At 43.1% G+C, this 19,787-nt stretch overlaps 1 protein-coding gene across 2 annotated transcripts in view; it reads right to left on the bottom strand.

Moving 5' to 3' along the window:
• kif13a (kinesin family member 13A) overlaps positions 1–19,787 on the bottom strand; it is a 331,493-nt gene that overhangs the window by 154,728 nt on the left and 156,978 nt on the right. For both annotated transcript variants that reach the window (XM_070880643.1, XM_070880644.1), the window contains exons 5-6: positions 10,181–10,273; positions 552–732 (exon numbers count right to left, since the gene is read on the bottom strand). In XM_070880643.1, the coding sequence (XP_070736744.1) occupies positions 552–732; positions 10,181–10,273 (274 nt within the window). The remainder of the gene's footprint in view (positions 1–551; positions 733–10,180; positions 10,274–19,787) is intronic.

Below are 19,787 nucleotides of genomic sequence, written 5' to 3'. Positions count from 1 at the left end.
GGCTTCACAGGAAGAATAAGGAAAACAGAAAGCAAACCAGGTAGGGAAAGATTAGGAAAGTTCACTGAAATCTTCGTCGAAGAGATGGGTTTTGAAATTGGCGTTGGAGCCAACTGCAGCACCTTAGACAAAACACCACTACTGGGGCACCCAGATAAATAATGGCCACTTGACTTACAGTATTTGAGGGCAACATGATCCTGAGGTAGTATAACCCAGAAAGGAGCTAATTGCTTTCACAATAGAAAAGTACAGAAAACAAAATGTTTGTAAAAAATTTAGTGAAAAGAAAGCAAATAAAAAAGTGGAAAATGAAAAACAAAACCGATACCATGGGAGAGAGAGAGAGAGAGAGAGAGCATAGAAGTAATGCTTCTGTAACTATTTTTCAGCTAAACATGCTTTATTACTGTTAATATTTCAGTAACATTATTACTGCAATAAGTATTTGTTCAGCCTTATATGCGAGGTAAAATGTCAAAATAGCCAACCCATAGGTATATAATTCCTCAACGATAAAGGTTAAAACAAAGTAATAAGGTGGTACTCACCCTTTTGGATCAAGTAGATCCCGGACCTTTTCATTATAGATCTCCATAAATGACACTTCTACTTTAAATGTGTGAGATTCATTTTCCTCTTTGGAGACTCTTCCAAACAATGCACCGCAGAGACGAGGTATAAGGCCTGGTACGTCAACACTGCCCATCATTGAGAAAGACTTTCCTGAACCTGAATATAAACATAATAAAAGAATGGGGAAACTTAAAACTAATTCTTGGAAATAGCTGTTGATATCCTAATTTCACAAGTTAACTAGTTCAGGTAGAAGCGCACACTGCTTCCTGAGCATGGGTCCAAAAATATTACTTGAGGGAATTTATAACCCCAAACCAAGAGAAAATTGTGTTGGCTGGAACCTCAACTAAGTTATTCCCAACCTGCTTTCTCCACTCGCACCACACCACCTCCACCCCCCCACCCCTGCCCCAACTCCCTTCCCCTACACGATATCATTGTGAACCAGTACATTCCGGATCTAGGGCAAACTGGTCACATTTGCAGAAGATACCAAATTAGGAAAGGCAGTTGGTTATGAGGAGATAATTAGGGAGAATCAAACTGATTTGTACAAAATATGTATGGTGAGCAGAATATAAAATTTAAGAAGGACGAGTGTAAGGGACTGCACATAGGAAGGACAAATGGGTAACACACACTCATGAATTATGCCAATCGCGTCGGGGATAGCTGAAAGATATCTAGGGATTTTAGTAGATTTGACACTCAACATGTCCAACCACTGTAGAGCAGCAAACAACAAAGCAAACTTAACACTGAATTATATAGTCAGAACAGTAGACTACAAGTCAGAGAATACCCAGCTCAAACTGTGCAGTGCTTTGGTCTGACCACAGCTCGAGTACTATGCACAGTTCTGGTCACCAAGACACGAAGAAGACATTTGAGCTATGGAGGCAGTTCAGAGAAGAGCCCTAGCAGCAGAGGCAGAGTCCCGAAGAGAGATTGAACAACTTAAGCTTTTCAGGCTTACAAGAGATGACTATAACAGGACCATAGAGTGTTGTGCTAGTTAATAAATATTATGGAAAATGAAGAATCAGAACAATTTATAATGAGGAACAAAGAAATGGCAGACCAATTGAACAAATACTTTGTTCTGTCTTCACTGAGGAAGACACAAATAACCTTCTGGAAATACTAGGGGACCAAGGGTCTAGCGAGAAGGAGGAACTGAAGGAAATCCTTATTCGTCAGGAAATTGTGTTAGGGAAATTGATGGAATTGAAGGCTGATAAATCCCCAGGATCTGATAGTCTGCATACCAGAGTACTTAAGGAAGTGGCCCTAGAAATAGTGGATGCATTGGTGGTCATTTTCCAACAGTCTATAGAGTCTGGATCAGTTCCTATGGATTGGAGGGTAGCTAATGTAACACCACTTTTTAAAAAAGGAGGGAGAGAGAAAGCAGGGAATTATAGATTGGTTAGCCTGACATCAGTAGTGGGGAAAATGTTGGAATCAATTATTAAAGATGTAATAGCAGCACATTTGGAAAGCAGTAACAGGATCTGTCCAAGTCAGCATGGATTTATGAAAGGGAAATCATGCTTGACAAATCTTCTAGAATTTTTTGAGGATGTAACTAGTAGAGTGGACAAGGGAGAACCAGTGGATCTGGCGGCAAATGGCATGTTGGCCTTCACAGCCAGAGGATTTGAGTATAGGAGCAGGGAGATCTTACTGCAGTTGTACAGGACCTTGGTGAGGCCACACCTTGACTATTGTGTACAATTTTGGTCTCCTAATCATATTGAATGGTGGTGCAGGCTCCTGCATCTATTTTCTATGTTTCTATGAGGGGCCTGAGTTGCTCCTGTTTTTTTGGAGCAACTGGTTTAGAATGGAGTATCTTAGAAATTGCAATTCTCAGCATTTAGTTTGCTTCAGTTCTAATCAGTTAGAACAGTTTCAGTTTGGAACAGATTTTTTTTTTCAAAAGGAGGCGTGTCCGGGCACTTATCCCCGTTTTGAAAGTTTAGGCAGTGAAAACTTACTCGAAACTAACTTAGAATGGAGTAAGTGTAGATTTTTGTACGCTCAGAAAAACCTTGCCTACACTTAGAAAATCAGGCCTAGGTTACAAATCAGGCATAGGGAATGGGGAGGGTAGGGTTTAAAGGAAAGTTTACAAACATTAAACACTTCAGTTTTATAAATAAAGAGCCATCATCAATAATAAATGATAAATACATCAATACATCAATAAATCAACCAAAAAAAAAATTTAAAGGCTTTTGACAAGGTCCCACACAAGAGATTAATGTGCAAAATTAAAGCACATGTTTTTGGGGGTAATGTATTGACGTGGATAGAGAACTGGTTGGCTTTCAGGAAGCAAAGAGTAAAAATAAACGGGTCCTTTTCAGGATGGCAGGCAATGGCTAGTGGGGTACAGCAAGGTTCAGTGCTGGGACCCCAGCTATTTACAATATACATGAATGATTTAGACAAAGGAATTGAATGTAATATCTCCAAGTTTGCAGATGACACTAAGCTGGGTGGCAGTGTGAGCTGTGAGGAGGATGCTAAGAGGCTGCAGGGTGATTTGGACAGGTTAGGTGAGTGGGCAAATGCTTGGCAGATGCATTTCAGGAAGGCAGATTATTGAATGGTGACAGATTAGGAAAAGGGGAGGTGCAACGAGACCTGGGAGTCATGGTACATCAGTCATTGAAAGCTGGCATGCAGGTACAGTAGGAAGTGAAGGCGGCAAATGGCATGTTGGCCTTCACAGCCAGAGGATTTGAGTATAGGAGCAGGGAGATCTTACTGCAGTTGTACAGGACCTTGGTGAGGCCACACCTTGACTATTGTGTACAATTTTGGTCTCCTAATCATATTGAATGGTGGTGCAGGCTCCTGCATCTATTTTCTATGTTTCTATGAGGGGCCTGAGTTGCTCCTGTTTTTTTGGAGCAACTGGTTTAGAATGGAGTATCTTAGAAATTGCAATTCTCAGCATTTAGTTTGCTTCAGTTCTAATCAGTTAGAACAGTTTCAGTTTGGAACAGATTTTTTTTTTCAAAAGGAGGCGTGTCCGGGCACTTATCCCCGTTTTGAAAGTTTAGGCAGTGAAAACTTACTCGAAACTAACTTAGAATGGAGTAAGTGTAGATTTTTGTACGCTCAGAAAAACCTTGCCTACACTTAGAAAATCAGGCCTAGGTTACAAATCAGGCATAGGGAATGGGGAGGGTAGGGTTTAAAGGAAAGTTTACAAACATTAAACACTTCAGTTTTATAAATAAAGAGCCATCATCAATAATAAATGATAAATACATCAATACATCAATAAATCAACCAAAAAAAAAATTTAAATTTAAAAAAAAAATTTAAAAATCAAGAAATAAAAAAATTTCTACTCACTGACTGCAGCACCTGAACCCTTCAACAGCGTGCTGCGACGGGTCCCCCGCAAGTGTGTGTGTATCTCTGTGTCTCTCTCTCACTCTCTGTCTGTCAGTGTCAGTGTTTCTGACAGCGAGGGGAGGGGGGGGCGGTGGGGGAGAGAGGAGAGGGAGGGAAGGATGGGGGGGGGGGGGAAAAGAGGAGAGGGGGGGGAGGGAGCGGGGAGGAGCAGAGAGGAGAGGAGAGGGAGGGGGAGAGCAGAGGAGAAGAGAGGGAGGGGGAGAGCAGAGGAGAGGAGAGGAGAGGGAGGGGGAGAGGAGAGGGAGGGGGGAGAGGAGAGGGAGGGAGGGGGAGGAGAGGGAAGGGAGGGGGAGGAGAGGGAGGGGAGGGAGGAAGGAGGCTGAACTGGCCCGGCTGACGTGAAGAAGCCGGGCCCAAGACTTCGGGCGGGGCCCGCCCCCAGCAAGATGCCGGGCGGGCGGGCGCAGCTGAAGAAGTTAAAGGTAGGTGGCCGGAGCTGGGAGGGTGGGGGGGGGGCTGGGTCGTAGGAGCGGGAGCAGGGGGGTCGTCGGAGCGGGAGCGGGGTTTCGTCAGAGCGGGAGCTGGGGCGGGGGGTTGAGAGAGCCAGCTGGAACTGGACGAGGGAGGTGCAGCATGATCCTCGCAGCCCCAGTGAGGCCATTCGGCCAGGGCTAGGGGCTGCGTGCTTCGGGCCCCTCCCACACAGTTTCAGCGCCTGGACCTTCTGCACATGCGAGCCCACTGTAGGGCCTGTGCGGAGCTCCCGGCACTGATTTCAGTGCAGGGACCTGGCTCCGCCCCCCACAGCTCGTGCTGCGCTGCGCCGAGCTGCAAAGGACCTGCAGGGAGCCGGAGAATCTGCAAGTATTTTTTAGCCGCACTTTCGGGCGCGAAAAACGGGCGTCCAGGTCGGGGCTGTGCCGTTCTAGGCGCGGCCCGAAACTTGGACCCCTAGTTCCTAATACTTCAAACTAAATCATGGGAGTAGCTCAAGGATATAAAAGTTCAAATGAGTATACGGGAAATTTAGGACTGAGGTCAGTCTGGGGAGTCTGCAACGAGGGGTCACAGTCTCAAAATAAAGCAGTGGCCATTTAGGACTGAGAGGAGGAGAATTTCTTCACTCAAAGGGTTGTGAATCTTTGGAATTCTCTATCCCAGTCATTGAGTATATTCAAGACAGAGGTCACTAGATTTTTTTTTAGATACGAAGGGAAACAAGGGAGTATGGGGATAGTGCAGGAAAGTGGAGTTGAAATAGAAGATCAGCCATGACCTTATTGAAAGGGCTCGAAGGGTCTACTCCTGCTCTTATTTCTTGTGTTCTTACTATGAAGTTGTTCTTCATAGTAAGAACAAAGAATGATCAATATATGGAAAGGAGCTAGAAGTTAAGGCAATCGAGGTGAAAAACCTGGAATCATTTGAGCAGATGTTTGATTTTCTGATGCGGTAGAGATTGCAGAGTCCTTCTGGAGGATGAGCTAATAACATCCTCATCTTCTAAACTTATTTTCTGATCTTGAAAAGTAATATTCAAATACCACGCTCCAGCTAATCTAACGTAAAAGTTAGCAGCACTTGTAAAAGTTACTGAGTCTCTAAAAACAATTGGGATCCATATTTCAGATTTCAGCCTGTAGCGATAACTACTTAAAACTTCAATATCTGGAAACAAATACACTCCTGTAATGTTATGAATCATAAAAGGCCTTCACTATATCAGGTCAGCTACACTGGGCTAAATGGGTGGTGTACTATATGTCAGTCCTGGGTCTGCTTTTGTTCTTGGTACATATAGATAATTTGAACTTGGATCGAGAGAAGATAATCGCCAATTTGCTGACAGCACAGAAGGGGGAAGTTTGGCAAACAGCAAGGAAGTCTGCAAGAAGACTTCAGGAAGACAGACAGGTGGAATAAGCAACCAGGTGGTAGATGCAGTTTAATGCAAATAAATGTGAGGCAATACATTCTGGGAGGAAACACAAGGAATGGGAGCACACACTCAATGGCAAGATGCTGAAGAGTGTGGATGAACAGAAACAACTAGGGGTCCAAATAATAATTCCCCCAAGTGCAAGTGCACATAAATATAAAGGCCAACAAGAGTTTTGGGTTTCGGAAATAGAGACATAAAGTACAAGAGTAATGTTGTAATGACAAATTTGTACATAGCATTGGTTAGGGCATACAATGCTGTTTGCAAATTTAGGTGCCCCATTATAGCAAGAATAAAACCAGAGGGAACATACAGTATAGCTCACCAGGATGATGTCAGGGATGGAGAGATCTGAGATACTGGGACTACTTCCACCGGAGCAGAGAAGGCCAAGAGGATATTTAGTCGAGTTTTGCCTTCAAAAATAATTAAGCGTTTTGATAGAGTAAACAGGATAAAACTATTTCCTCTGGTTGGAGAGTCAGTGACACAGTATAATCAACTAAAAAATGTCACTAAGAGGGATGCTCAGAGCAATGTCTTTATGCTACAGATTATTGGAGTAGGGAATGTTTTGCCACAGGTAATGGTTACATTTCATCTTTGCCTTGCCTGGCCTAGCTTCACCATTGTTTGCAAACTTTGTATATGCTTAACATTTGTGTTATTGGGACATTGCACAACAATGTTAAGTTAAATAAAAACATTTTAATGAATAGAAAAGTTTTAAACAATTTTTTTTTTTAAAAACACACACCCATCTACCCCTCACACCAACAATGAGAATGAAAAAAATAACATTAACAGCACAATCTATATAGAAACATAGAAAATAGGTGCAGGTGTAGGCCATTCGGCCCTTCTAGCCTGCACCGCCATTCAATGAGTTCATGGCTGAACATGCAACTTCAATACCCCATTCCTGCTTTCTCGCAATACCCCTTGATCCCCCGAGTAGTAAGGACTTCATCCAACTCCTTTTTGAATATATTTAGTGAATTGGCCTCAACAACTTTCTGTGGTAGAGAATTCCACAGGTTCACCACTCTCTGGGTGAAGAAGTTTCTCCTCATCTCGGTCCTAAATGGCTTACCCCTTATCCTTAGACTGTGTCCCCTGGTTCTGGACTTCCCCAACATTGGGAACATTCTTCCTGCATCTAATCTGTCTGAACCCATCAGAATTTTAAACATTTCTATGAGGTCCCCTCTCATTCTTCTGAACTCCAGTGAATACAAGCCCAGTTGATCCAGTCTTTCTTGATAGGTCAGTCCCGCCATCCCGGGAATCAGTCTGGTGAACCTTCGCTGCACTCTCTCATAAGCAAGAATGTCCTTCCTCAAGTTAGGAGACCAAAACTGTACACAATACTCCAGGTGTGCCTCACCAAGGCCCTGTACAACTGTAGCAACACCTCCCTGCCCCTGTACTCAAATCCCCTCACTATGAAGGCCAACATGCCATTTGCTTTCTTAACCGCCTGCTGTACCTGCATGCCAACCTTCAATGACTGATGTACCATGACACCCAGGTCTCGTTGCACCTCCCCTTTTCCTAATCTGTCACCATTCAGATAATAGTCTGTCTCTCTGTTTTTACCACCAAAGTGGATAACCTCACATTTATCCACATTATACTTCATCTGCCATGCATTTGCCCACTCACCTAACCTAAAGTCACTCTGCAACCTCATAGCATCCTCCTCGCAGCTCACACTACCACCCAACTTAGTGTCATCCGCAAATTTGGAGATACTACATTTAATCCCCTCGTCTAAATCATTAATGTACAGTGTAAACAGCTGGGGCCCCAGCACAGAAATCTTGCGGTACCCCACTAGTCACTGCCTGCCATTCTGAAAAGTATCCATTTACTCCTACTCTTTGCTTCCTGTCTGACAACCAGTTCTCAATCCACGTCAGCACATTACCCCCAATCCCATGTGCTTTAACTTTGCACATTAATCTCTTGTGTGGGACCTTGTCGAAAGCCTTCTGAAAGTCCAAATATGCCACATCAACTGGTTCTCCCTTGTCCACTCTACTGGAAACATCCTCAAAAAATTCCAGAAGATTTGTCAAGCATGATTTCCCTTTCACAAATCCATGCTGACTTGGACCTATCATGTCACCTCTTTCCAAATGCTCTGCTATGACATCTCTCTCCCTCCTTTTTTAAAAAGTGGGGTTACATTGGCTACCCTCCACTCCATAGGAACTGATCCAGAGTCAATGGAATGTTGGAAAATGGCTGTCAATGCATCCGCTATCTCCAAGGCCACCTCCTTAAGTACTCTGGGATGCAGTCCATCAGGCCCTGGGGATTTATCGGCCTTCAATCCCATCAATTTCCCCAACACAATTTCCCGACTAATAAGGATTTCCTTCAGTTCCTCCTCCTTACCAGACCCTCTGACCCCTTTTATATCCGGAAGGTTGTTTGTGTCCTCCTTAGTGAATACTGAACCAAAGTACTTGTTCAATTGGTCTGCCATTTCTTTGTTCCCAGTTATGACTTACCCTGATTCTGACTGCAGGGGACCTACGTTTGTCCTTACTAACCTTTTTCTCTTTACATATCTATAGAAACTTTTGCAATCCGTCTTAATGTTCCCTGCAAGCTTCTTCTCGTACTCCATTTTCCCTACCCTAATCAAACCCTTTGTCCTCCTCTGCTGAGTTCTAAATTTCTCCCAGTCCCCGGGTTCGCTGCTATTTCTGACCAATTTATATGCCACTTCCTTGGCTTTAATACTATCCCTGATTTCCCTTGATAGCCACGGTTGAGCCACCTTCCCTTTTTTATTTTTACGCCAGACAGGAATATACAATAACGGTATAACAAACTTTCAAAAACAATTATAAATATCATATAAATATAAATATAACACCCAACAAATTTATTAATCACAATAATAATAGTATAAAAAAATACATTCCCCACCCTCCCCTACTTGCGACCACGCCTCTCCTTTCCTTTACCCCCCCGTAATCTGAACCACACCTCTCCCCCTTGTACACACTCCAAGCCGTCTTGTAGCAGGGCACCTTGAGCGCTGCTGCTGTGTTCCAAAGAAACAACCTGAGTCAGAAGCAGTAGCTTCTTCCTGACTCGCATGCGTCTGTGACAATGCCGTACTTCGGGACCACAGGCTGCCGTTTGGCATCCATAGACTCAGCTATTCGCTCCATTACCACTACCATCCGCAATATCTCCTGCGAGACTATCGCGGTCAGAGCGGCAATGTGTCCAGTTAACCCGCCCATTGCCTGGAGGAGCTCTTGACCTATGTCGACCCATGTCCTGGACAGTTGAATCATGTCCATGCTGACATCTGCTGATCTTTGAGCAGTGCGATCTCGCCGAACCAACCTCCATGGGGTCGGTGCAGGCATGGAATCACTCTGGGTGCCCTGCTGCAAGGAGCTTGGCCCCGCTGCTTCCTCGGTGGATGAGGACATGGCCGCAGGAACACAGGAAGACCCCACTGCAGGCTCCTCCTCCACCTCCTCACTGTTCTCGGGTAGATAGGAGCACCTGCAACAGGACAAGAGAGGCTCTTGCCTCCTCGCCTCCAGAGACCCAAAAACATAAATGAGGTTAGTAGAAGAGAAGGGGATGCAAGGGTGACATGAGAATGCTTATGCTATGCAGTCATATGAACGGGCCAGCCACACTGTGACATGTGTGCGCACTAGGTTCGTGCAGCAGAGCAGGTCTCCAGGTGTCTTGAGTAATCCTTGTCACTGGACCAAGACTTAGCTCTGTCAAGCCCGTGCGGTGGTTGGTGTGCAACGGTCACCACACGTTAAAAAAATCCACGCACAGGCATCTTCCACCCTTGAGGATGTAGTTCGGGTTCTTCTTTCGAAACACCTGTGAACTCATCCTTTTTTTGGCGTGGAAGCAAGTCATCCTCGTTTTGAGGGACCGCCTATGATGATATGGCTGAGCCAGTGTCTATTATATTTAAGGGAAATTTGGATAAATATTTGAAGTAGACAAGATGCATGGTTATGAGGAAAGAGTGGGGCAGTGGGATTCATTCTGGATTGCTCTGGCAAAGAATTAGCAGAGACAAAATAGGTTGAATAGCCTCTTACTGTGCTATAAACTTCTATGGATATTGTGCCTTTTAATCATATGATTGACAACCACCCATTATAAATGGATGATGAGTATATTGATGATGGTCATTCAATTCCAGCAATCAAGATGAATGCAACTTAATTTCCAAACAACTTCTCGCTTGAAAGTTACTCAATCACACACAGTACATCTTACCTGTCTGCCCATAGGCAAAAATACAAGCATTATATCCTTGAAATGCATTCTCAAGTATTCCTTCACCAAGGCACTTGAAAACTACTTCTTGACCTAAAGAAAAAGAAAAAAAAACATAGGTTAAGACAAGAATATGCTGTTTTGAATGTTCTCTCCCTCTCTTCTGAAACCGTTGACTCAGTTTATGATTCCATAGATCAGATCTCCAGTATCGTGCCTTAAGGTGTGATCCTAGACAGTGCATATTGGCAGTTTGTTCGCTCCATAGAGGGCATCATAGCTAAATCCAATTCTACACTCAACTGACGTCCACACATGCACTTTCCAGCAGGGGCAACTCAAGAATGGCGTCACCAGAAATGGGGATGTCAAATACTGAACACGTAAGTATCACTAAACGTTCAACATACACTTTACATCAACCTAGAAACAATAAGTTTGCTTCCCCAACATACCAGTCTTGCACTGAATTGTTACGGTCGTCAGTGACTTCAGAAGACAGGAGCAAATTTGAAGTAGGGGTCGCTGGAGAGTAATATCTAAAAAGAGGTACTCATTCCTGCAATTCAATTTCTCATTCAGCCACAACTTGGCCTGAATTTGTTTGGCTTCAGCAAGATAAACTGAGCTTCAGTTTACTTCAGGAAGCTGTATTGTTGCAGTATACTGCAGCTTAAAATAGGCCTGTAAACAACTTAAAATTCTAACATTAGTTATACAGCGATCACACTTCAAATCGATGTAGCTCCATGTCATATCTGGAGAATCACAAGTGGAATGAGTGGTGAACTTACTTGGTGCAGCAATTTTTTCCCACATTTTAAAACCACATGCTGAGCACCCAAGTCTTGACAAATAGCAAGAAGGACAACCCCTTTTCTATGGTCAAATACTGCACAAAACACTGTTTCTCCACTATGGCACACTCACACACACATTGTTCACTTTGCATCATATGCTATACCTTCTAAATACAAAGCAACTCCATGAAGGCTATGAATGTATACAGTGATCACTTGGTACACATACAAAGAGGTACCTTATCTCATTCATTGGTTTTAGTTGCAATTCCTATAGTACTGAATTTTTGTGTTAATGAAGTTTGCTCTTTCTAATTGCCATAGCATATGCCACAATATAGAGTCAGGCCTAGTGGTACCTTACAATAGAAATGTGCCTTATTGATCAGTGCATATGCAGAATAGAAATGGCAGCTTTATTGCCAGGACTACAATGAATTGTAACACCCCAGAAAGTTTTATGATGCCAGCATATGCTCCAGAAAGCTGGCACTTTACTTAACTCCTGACCCTTTTTGAGGTTTGGCTTTCAAAGGCCACAGAATGCTGGGAATTCCAAACAAAACAAGACACGAACATAAAACACACCAGGGCAAAAACAACGTCCTCATTTACAGAAAGTCTATTGTCCAGTGTCTCACGCACAAATAGTGAGGAAGAAGACAGATGTAGAGAAACCCAAGTACTGATTAATGCATTGTATCATTACAAGACACTGTATACAGACAAGACCCAATGAAAATAGTTGAAGTACTTCACTTGCTGTTTTGTTTAAGTCAGTCAGTGCTTTCTTTAGCGTAACAAACTACTGTAGATATAAAAGCAAAAATGGCCCCTTCTCCAGTGGTATTCAATTAGCCCCTCATCCTTCCCTTCCCAGACAGTGGGGGGTAGGCTATTTATTCAGTAACTCTTCACTCACAATCAGTTTATACCACAAAGTAAGTACTTTTATTCTTCAGAAAAACCAACAAGATTGTAGTGACTCCCATGGCCTGAGTTGATCAGAGGTCAGGTCAAGTCACCTAAAGAGACATCTGAATGAAAAATCAACCCCGGAAATATCTTTGTTCATCCAAGGAACAAATGGTACCTTCAGCAGTTGCAACTTTGCTTGGAACACTTGCATAATTATATCCAATTGTTAAAACAGTTCACCCACTAGAAATGGTAGCTTAGAAACCTAATCAAAGCCCTCTAGACCGTGGGCCGAGTCTCAAAAAAATGCTTTTCCCTAGTCCCCTCTGTGGAAGTATTCATATTCACATCAATATTAGTTTAGGGACCACTTATCACAAAAATTAATGTTACCATCTTCAAAAAGTGAGTATTTTGCAGAAAGTTTTAGAAAATAGGCAGAAATCTCGTCAAAACCCAGTGTGATGATGGAATTGCGAGTTACTTAAATGACCAATCACAACTGCTGTATTTGTCAGTACCACAAAATCAGCCGATCAAGGGGCCCAAATTTGGCCAGGAGTTGCTCAGTTTTTTTTTTGGAGCAACTTGATTTTTCTGGAGTATCTTAAAAGTCCCCATTCTACACATTTAATTTGTGCCAGTGTAAGTGAGTTAGTTACGATTTTGTTTAGTTTAGTTTTACTTTCAAAAAGGGGGGGGGGGGGGTTTACCAGCCATATAGGCCTGTTTTGGCCATTTAAGCCAGTTTGGACAGCTAATAGTTGCTCCAAACTAACTTAGGTCAGCGTATGTGGCCACTTGTGGCCGCACAGAAAACCTTGGAGAGTTAAGAAATCAGCGCAGGTAGCCAGAGAATTGGGGGGGGGAGGCGGGAGGAGGGAAGCACAGAGGGCTTTGCAAGGCACCAAACACCTTCACAACAACTTTAAAGCAGCATAAAAACCATCAATAATAATAAAAAATAAAACTTAAGTCCTACCTTCCTAACTCGGCCCCCCCCGGGGGACTGGACTTCACGCCGGGGGAAACTTAATCAGTGTTGGGTCATAACGATTTGACATGTGTCCACACAAAATGCAATGTTCTCTCCACACTGCTGCCTGCTGGCCCATGTTTCATTGGGAGATGCTGTTGAAGATTACTGGGTCGTCCCTTCGGCCAGGGATAGGGGCGGCTAGCATTGGGTCCAACTCACAGCCTGCAGGACGCGCTGGGAGGGCGAGGAGCTACTGTACATGCACGCAGACTCCACTGCGCATCCGCGCAGCTGCCGGCACTGTTTTCGGCGCAGGGCTGTAGCTCCGCCCCCACTCCACGAGAAACGCCACGCCAGAACCCGGGACACACAGCAGAGCGGCCAGAATCGTTAGCAAGTTTTTTGGCGCCGTTTTGAGCGCACAAAGTCGGCGCATCTCGGAGTGCGCGCCGGAAAAAGGGGTTAAGGAAATTTGGGCCCAAGATCTCTGAACTAGATCGATCAGACTGCATGCACCGAAACATAGTTGCAGGAACCAAAGGCAACATAATTTATTTTTCGGACTCTAGCTGGATAACATTTTTCACGAGTGTTCGACAGTGGAAATTTACTGGAACTAGAGAAGCTAAAATTGCAGAGAATGCCATCGAAAGTTCAGATCTGGAGCTGGTTATTGTACCAGAAAGACTCGCAACAATCCCACATTCGATTGGATATAATCAGCAATGTTACATGCATTTTACTGATAAATCCAAAAACAGAGCCAAGAAAAGGCAAGAAAGGGAAAATCAGATCTATGAGTACACTTGATTTTACAATATTTCCTATGAAACTGTGTCAGCCTACAAATGTTTATAGCCAACTTTCATTCCTTAGTTCAATGGTTATGTCGTTTGACATGTTCCATTTCGTGGGCCTGCTTCAGCCCCTTATTTCTGTGTAGACTGACCGATAGGACGTCCTTGGATCTGGCATGGAGGCGACGGAGGTTGAACAGTTTCCCGTTTGTTCTGTAGATCAGCTCCACTCCAGCAGGGAGCTTACTGAGGGTGCGATGGTCGTCCAATCCTCTGACATTGCATTACAGTATGCAGACAAAGCCTGCGTCTGCGCACACTCGGAGGCCGAACCCCAAGCCATCGTCAACACCTTCACCAAATCGTGAGATAGCATGGGTATTACGCTAAACATCCGTAAGACAAAGGTGCTCTACCAACCTGCCCCGGCCATGCAACATTGTTCCCTGATTATCAAAGTCCACGACGAGGCCTTAGACAATGTGGACCATTTTCCATATCTTGGGAGCCTACTGTCAACAACGGCTGACATCGATGACGAAGTCCAACACTGCCTTCAGTGTGCAGCCTTCGGTCGCCTGAGGAAGAGAGTGTTTGAAGACTAGGACCTCAAACCCGGCACCAAACTCACAGTCTACAGAGCAGTAGTGATTCCCGCCCTCTTATAAGCCTTAGAGACATGGACTATGTACATCAAGCACCTCAAAACACTGGAGCAGTACCACCAACGCTGCCTCCTCAAGATCTTGCAAATCCATTGGCAGGATAGGTGCACCAACATCAGCGTTCTCGCTCAGTCCAAGATCCCCAGCATCGAAGCATTGACCACGCTCGATCAGCTCCCTTGGACAGGCCACGTCGTCCGCATGCTGATACGAGACTCCCAAAACAAGCGTTCTACTCGGAGCTCAGACACGGCAAGCGAGCTCCAGTTGGCAGAGGAAACACTTCAAGGACACCCTCAAAAAGTGCAACATCCCCACCGACACCTAGGAATCTCTGGCCCAAGACCGCACAAAGTGGAGGAAAAACATCCGGGAAGGTGCCAAACACCGAGTCTCTACGCCGAGAGCAAGCTGAATCCAAATGTAAACAGCAGAAGGAGCGCACGGCATCCCAGCACCCCGTGCCTTCAACCACTATCTGCCCCACCTGTGACAGAGACTGTAGGTCCCGCAGAAGGCCTCATTAGTCACATGAGAACTCATTTTTAGCGTGGAAGCAAGTAATCCTCGATTCCTAGTATTGAATTTCATCAAAGCGCAAACACGAAAAAAAAAACAATGTTAAGAATGATTTCCTCTCAAAGAAAAAAATGCATTCGAATCTTCATCTTGGGAGATGCCTCTGTTCCTAATGCTCCATGCAACCGATACTGGCATAGAATGCGGGACGTTTCTTGACCCTTCCCACCCTCAACTAACATGTACTAAATAGAAAGCACATAAAATAGGATCCCAGATGAACTCCCAACATCTTTTCCGTAAAGTGTTCCAACGTAAAATTCTAACTCTTCACTTTGCCTTGTATTTACACAAGGAAAGATTGCTGCAGAGAAGAAAAACATTTGTGAAGATGGTCGCTGAACAGATCACTTCATTTGTGAAGGTTCACTCTGGCTGCGTTCTGCTAACTGCTAAAGGGAACAATTTGAACACACAATAAAACGAGAACATTATTGAAAATTGAATTTAAAAAGTTGCTCTGCCTCTTTTTTCTCACTTTCAAATTTAAATACCTTTAAACAGATTGCCACTTTACAACACCACTGCTGAAAAATGCTTTAGTAGCAAGATATTAGGACTGATTAGCAGCAAGACATGAACAACTTTCATTTATGTAGCACCTTTAACATAATCAAACATTCCAAGGTGCTTCACAGAGCCTTAGGGAACAAAATTTGACACCCAGCCAAATAAAAGATATTAGGACAGCTGACGAAAAGCTTGGCCAAAGAGGTAGGTTTTAAGGAACGTCTTAAAGGAGAAAGAAAGAGAGGTGTAGAGGGGTTTAGGGAAGGAATTCCATAGCTTAGGGCCAAGACAGTTGAATGCATAGCTGCCAAAGGAGAAGCGCAGGAAATAGGGGATACACAAGAGGCCAGAGTTGAAGGAATGCAGTGTTCTCGGAGCATTGTAGGGCTGGAGGAGGTTAGAGAGGTAGGGCAAGGCATGGAGGGATTTGAACAGAAGGATGAGAATTTTTAAATTGAGGCTTTGCCAAACCGGAAGTCAATGTAGGTCATCAAGCACAACTGTGATAGTGAATGGGTCTTGGTGCGAGTTAGGGTACGGGCAGCAGAGTTTTGGATGAGCTCAAGTCTATGGTAGGTGGAAGATGGGAGGCCGGCCAGGAGAGCGTAGCAATAGTCGAGGCTGGAGCTAGCAAAAGCATGGATGAGGGTTTCAGCAGCAGATCGACTGAGGTATTGCAAAGATGGCTGATACAGTATTACAGAAGTGGATGGAGACGGGCTTGGTGATGGGGTGATAATGGGGTTGAAAGCTCAACTCGGGGTCAAAAAGGGCACCACAATTACAAACAGTCTGGTTCAGCCTCAGATGGTGCCCATGGAGGGGGATGAAATTTGTGGCTAGGGAATGCGGTTTGTGGCAGAGGCCGAAGTCAATGGCTTCTGTCTTCCCATTATTTAATTGGAAGAAGTTTCTGCCAATCCATACTGGATGTCGGACAAGCTGCATTACAAATCAGGCACAGTGGAGGGGGTCAAGAGAGGTAGTGGTGAGGTAGAGCTGGGTGTCGTCAGCGTGCAACCCTACAAGCCAACATATCAAATGTAATCAACTCTGAACATGCCCCAACGCATTCACCAAACAAAACATTTTTACTGAAAGGTAAACTTCACCCTAATGATCAGTTACAGCCAAGTTATACCCTGCAAAGATTTGTATCTCACACAACTGAGCAAACAAAAGTGGAACAAATCTGCTTACCACATCGCTCAACTTAAAATATGTCACTGTGTGCAGTCTGAACATTTGTGGATTCTCCAGGTCAGCGAGTGCTGCAAAGCTCTAGCTTTGCATCGAGACCATTTTAATGGGCCTGAATTTGCAGTCGGAGGCGTCCCATGGGTGGAAGTCTCCAACCAGCAAAAAATCTATGAACTTACTTTCTGCGTCTGGATCCACAGAGAATTGTGCCCCATGTGTAGAGGCCCATGTATCTCAGGGGCACAAGTGATTCGCAAGCGCCCTGGAATCACGAGGGCTGGCACAACCAAAGAAGGGGTTCCCCATTCATGCTTATGGGGATTCCGTGTATGGAATACTCAGAAGCATGAATGGAGATCACATGAAAAATACATTTAACATAAAAATTAAAAAAATTACACACTTAAAATTAAATTACAATTTAATTAAATATTTAAAACAAAATATAAAATTTTTGAAAAATAAATTTAAATGTTTTAAAGGGACTAAAAATAACTACCTTATTGTACATATGTTTTAATATTTAAATGAATGGAAAAAATATTTTTATGTTTATTAAAACTCTTATGCATGCCTGTTTTTACCAAGTGTAAGAATTCCGCGGGCATTCGCTGGGCAGAAGTTGGGCGGATGACGGCAAGTGAATTCTTGACAGATCGCAAGTTGCGGGTTTTTGCGCACGCACAGTGCTGCCTAAACCCAGAACTTGCATGGCCCAGTATTTCTAATCGTGTGAACAATTAGCATTTGGAATTAGGAAAAATGCAAATAAAATGTTTTCGTGTAGAGGCAAATCTGTGCTCATAAAGATGGAGGTTGGTGCAAGAAACAGAAGTTTTTGTACCCAATGTCACTAAGGATCAGAAGATCAAGGTAAATGTACATTACCCAAAATGTGGTGAATCTCTATTTGAAAGAGCGCTGTTGACTTCATCAGATAATAAGCTCAGATCCTTAGTACTGTCCACCTAGCTGGGGGCAGTTTACTGTATACTCTTCATTCCAAATTGCATAATTCAAATTACTGGATAATTCACACATATTCTTAATGTTACCCTTTTATTTATGTTGCTTAATTCAAATTACTGGGCAATTCATTTGTGCAAGAAACAACTTGGAATTATCAGCAGTAGACTGTAAATATATGATGTCATAATCCCCAAAAGATCACTTGAATTGACCACTCATGATCACACATGTTGTTATACAATTTCAAAGCAGAAATAAAAGCAATTGCCCTGAAACTGTGGCCTCTCTGGGTGCGTATGATGTGCACACGAGTCCGAAGAGTCCCCGCAAGTTCTGGGTTTAGGCGCGCAAAGCGTATGCGCTGAAATCCGGCACTTACAAACTGTCAAAATTGCTTTTGACAGTTCCAACACATTGCCAGAAGAAGGGTCTTTTTGCACGCAGAGATTTGGGCTATTTGCCCAACTAATGTCCTTAAAACGCTTACGCTGTGTAAAAGCAGGCGTAATGCCGGTTTTTACAGCGCAACAATTTTAAAAGATAGAAAAATTAAATTTGATCACTAATTTTGTTATATTAAAAATCCTGTCCATTAAAGCAAGTTTATTTTTAACCTTATTAAAACATTTTCAAAAAAATAATTTTTTTCCTAAAATATTTAATTTAATTTCAATTAATTTTAAATGAGATTTTTTTTTTATTTATTGTGTTGTGTTTCTATGTTTTGGTGGGTATTGTCATTGATAGTAATGGGAGCTGATACAAATGGAACTCAGCATTATTATCAATGAGGATATTTACATTGTGATCCAGGCCCACGTGATCCCAAGTTGCACTTGCGTTCCTGGGATGAGTGAGCCTCTGCGCATCTAGGCCTCGGACCGGAAATGTTCGTTCCTCCAGAACCACCAGGAACTTTCATAAAAAGAATTTCGGTCGGAGGCATCTGCCCACGAATTTTTGGTCCAATATTGCAAGAGAAAATAGTTCAACAGAAATAGCGCATTTAGATCTCATTTTTTGTAAGATTATATGCTTTATTTTCAATTAAAGTAATATAACAAATTCAGAGTGCTAATATGATAAATGAGTGATCGTAAAGATTCCATGGAAATACCTCAACCACATTAAACAGGTAGCTACCCATGTCTTTTGAACACAGTCACAGCATTGTTGGAAAGAAATATCATTGTAGAGGCATTTTTTCCATCTTATTTCTTGCAAGTACTACACTTCATAACAAATACCCTATACTCCCCAGATAGATTGTTTATTGAATGCCTTTTCTATATTTATCACTAATGTTCAGTGTTAAATGGACAGAGAACAACACTGATATGAGAGGTAATATAGAGGTAATATTTTTGGAAATAATATATAATGTAATTCTTATGGAAATTCAGAACTGCCCTCCATTTTTCAAAGCAATACCAATCAAGTTTTGCTGCATCATTAGCTGGCCCAGAAAATTCAGCTGGCACTGCTTTAACAAGATTATGAGGGGGCTTGACAAGGTGGATGCAGAGAGGATATTTCCACTGTTCGGGGAGACGAGAACTAGGGGGCGTAATCTTAGAATAAGGGACTGCCCATTTAAAACTGAGATGAGGAGGAATTTCTTCTCTCAGAGGGTTGTGAATCTGTGGAATTTGCTACCTCTGAGAGCTGTGGAAGCTGGGTTATTGAATAAAGTTAAGACAGAGATAGACAGTTTCTTAACCGATAAGGGGAATAAGGGATTATGGGGAGCGGGCAAGAAAGTGGACCAGAGTCCATGATCGGATCAGCCAAGATCGTATTGAATGGCGGAGCAGGCTCGAGGGACCTTATGGCCTACTTGTGCTCCTATTTCTTATGTTCTTAACAAGGAAACAACTCTGGGTTAGAATGTAAATATTATAATTCAGTGTTCCCAAGCAGACACTTTTGACCATGTAAACCCAGTTACTTTCTTCTTTCTACTTCGTCTTAAAACATAATCTTGACGGTGCCTTCTGGAGCAATTATCATCTGAAGAATCATCTTAAAGAGTTCAGAGGTTTTAAAATACATAGATACAAGACCAAGGAAGTGCTTAAAGTCAAGTTTCAAAAAGTTAAGAATTAAGATCGACATGTGTGTGTTTATTCTCCTTCTCAATGTACTTAAAATGTGTATGCTTCTAATTTAATGCAAGGAATTCTTGGAGGT

The sequence above is a fragment of the Pristiophorus japonicus genome, chromosome 5, assembly GCF_044704955.1.
Source record: "Pristiophorus japonicus isolate sPriJap1 chromosome 5, sPriJap1.hap1, whole genome shotgun sequence".
Taxonomy (NCBI): domain Eukaryota; kingdom Metazoa; phylum Chordata; class Chondrichthyes; family Pristiophoridae; genus Pristiophorus; species Pristiophorus japonicus.
The sequence above is the reverse complement of the archived record's forward strand: the minus strand, read 5'-3'. Positions and strand labels throughout refer to the sequence as shown.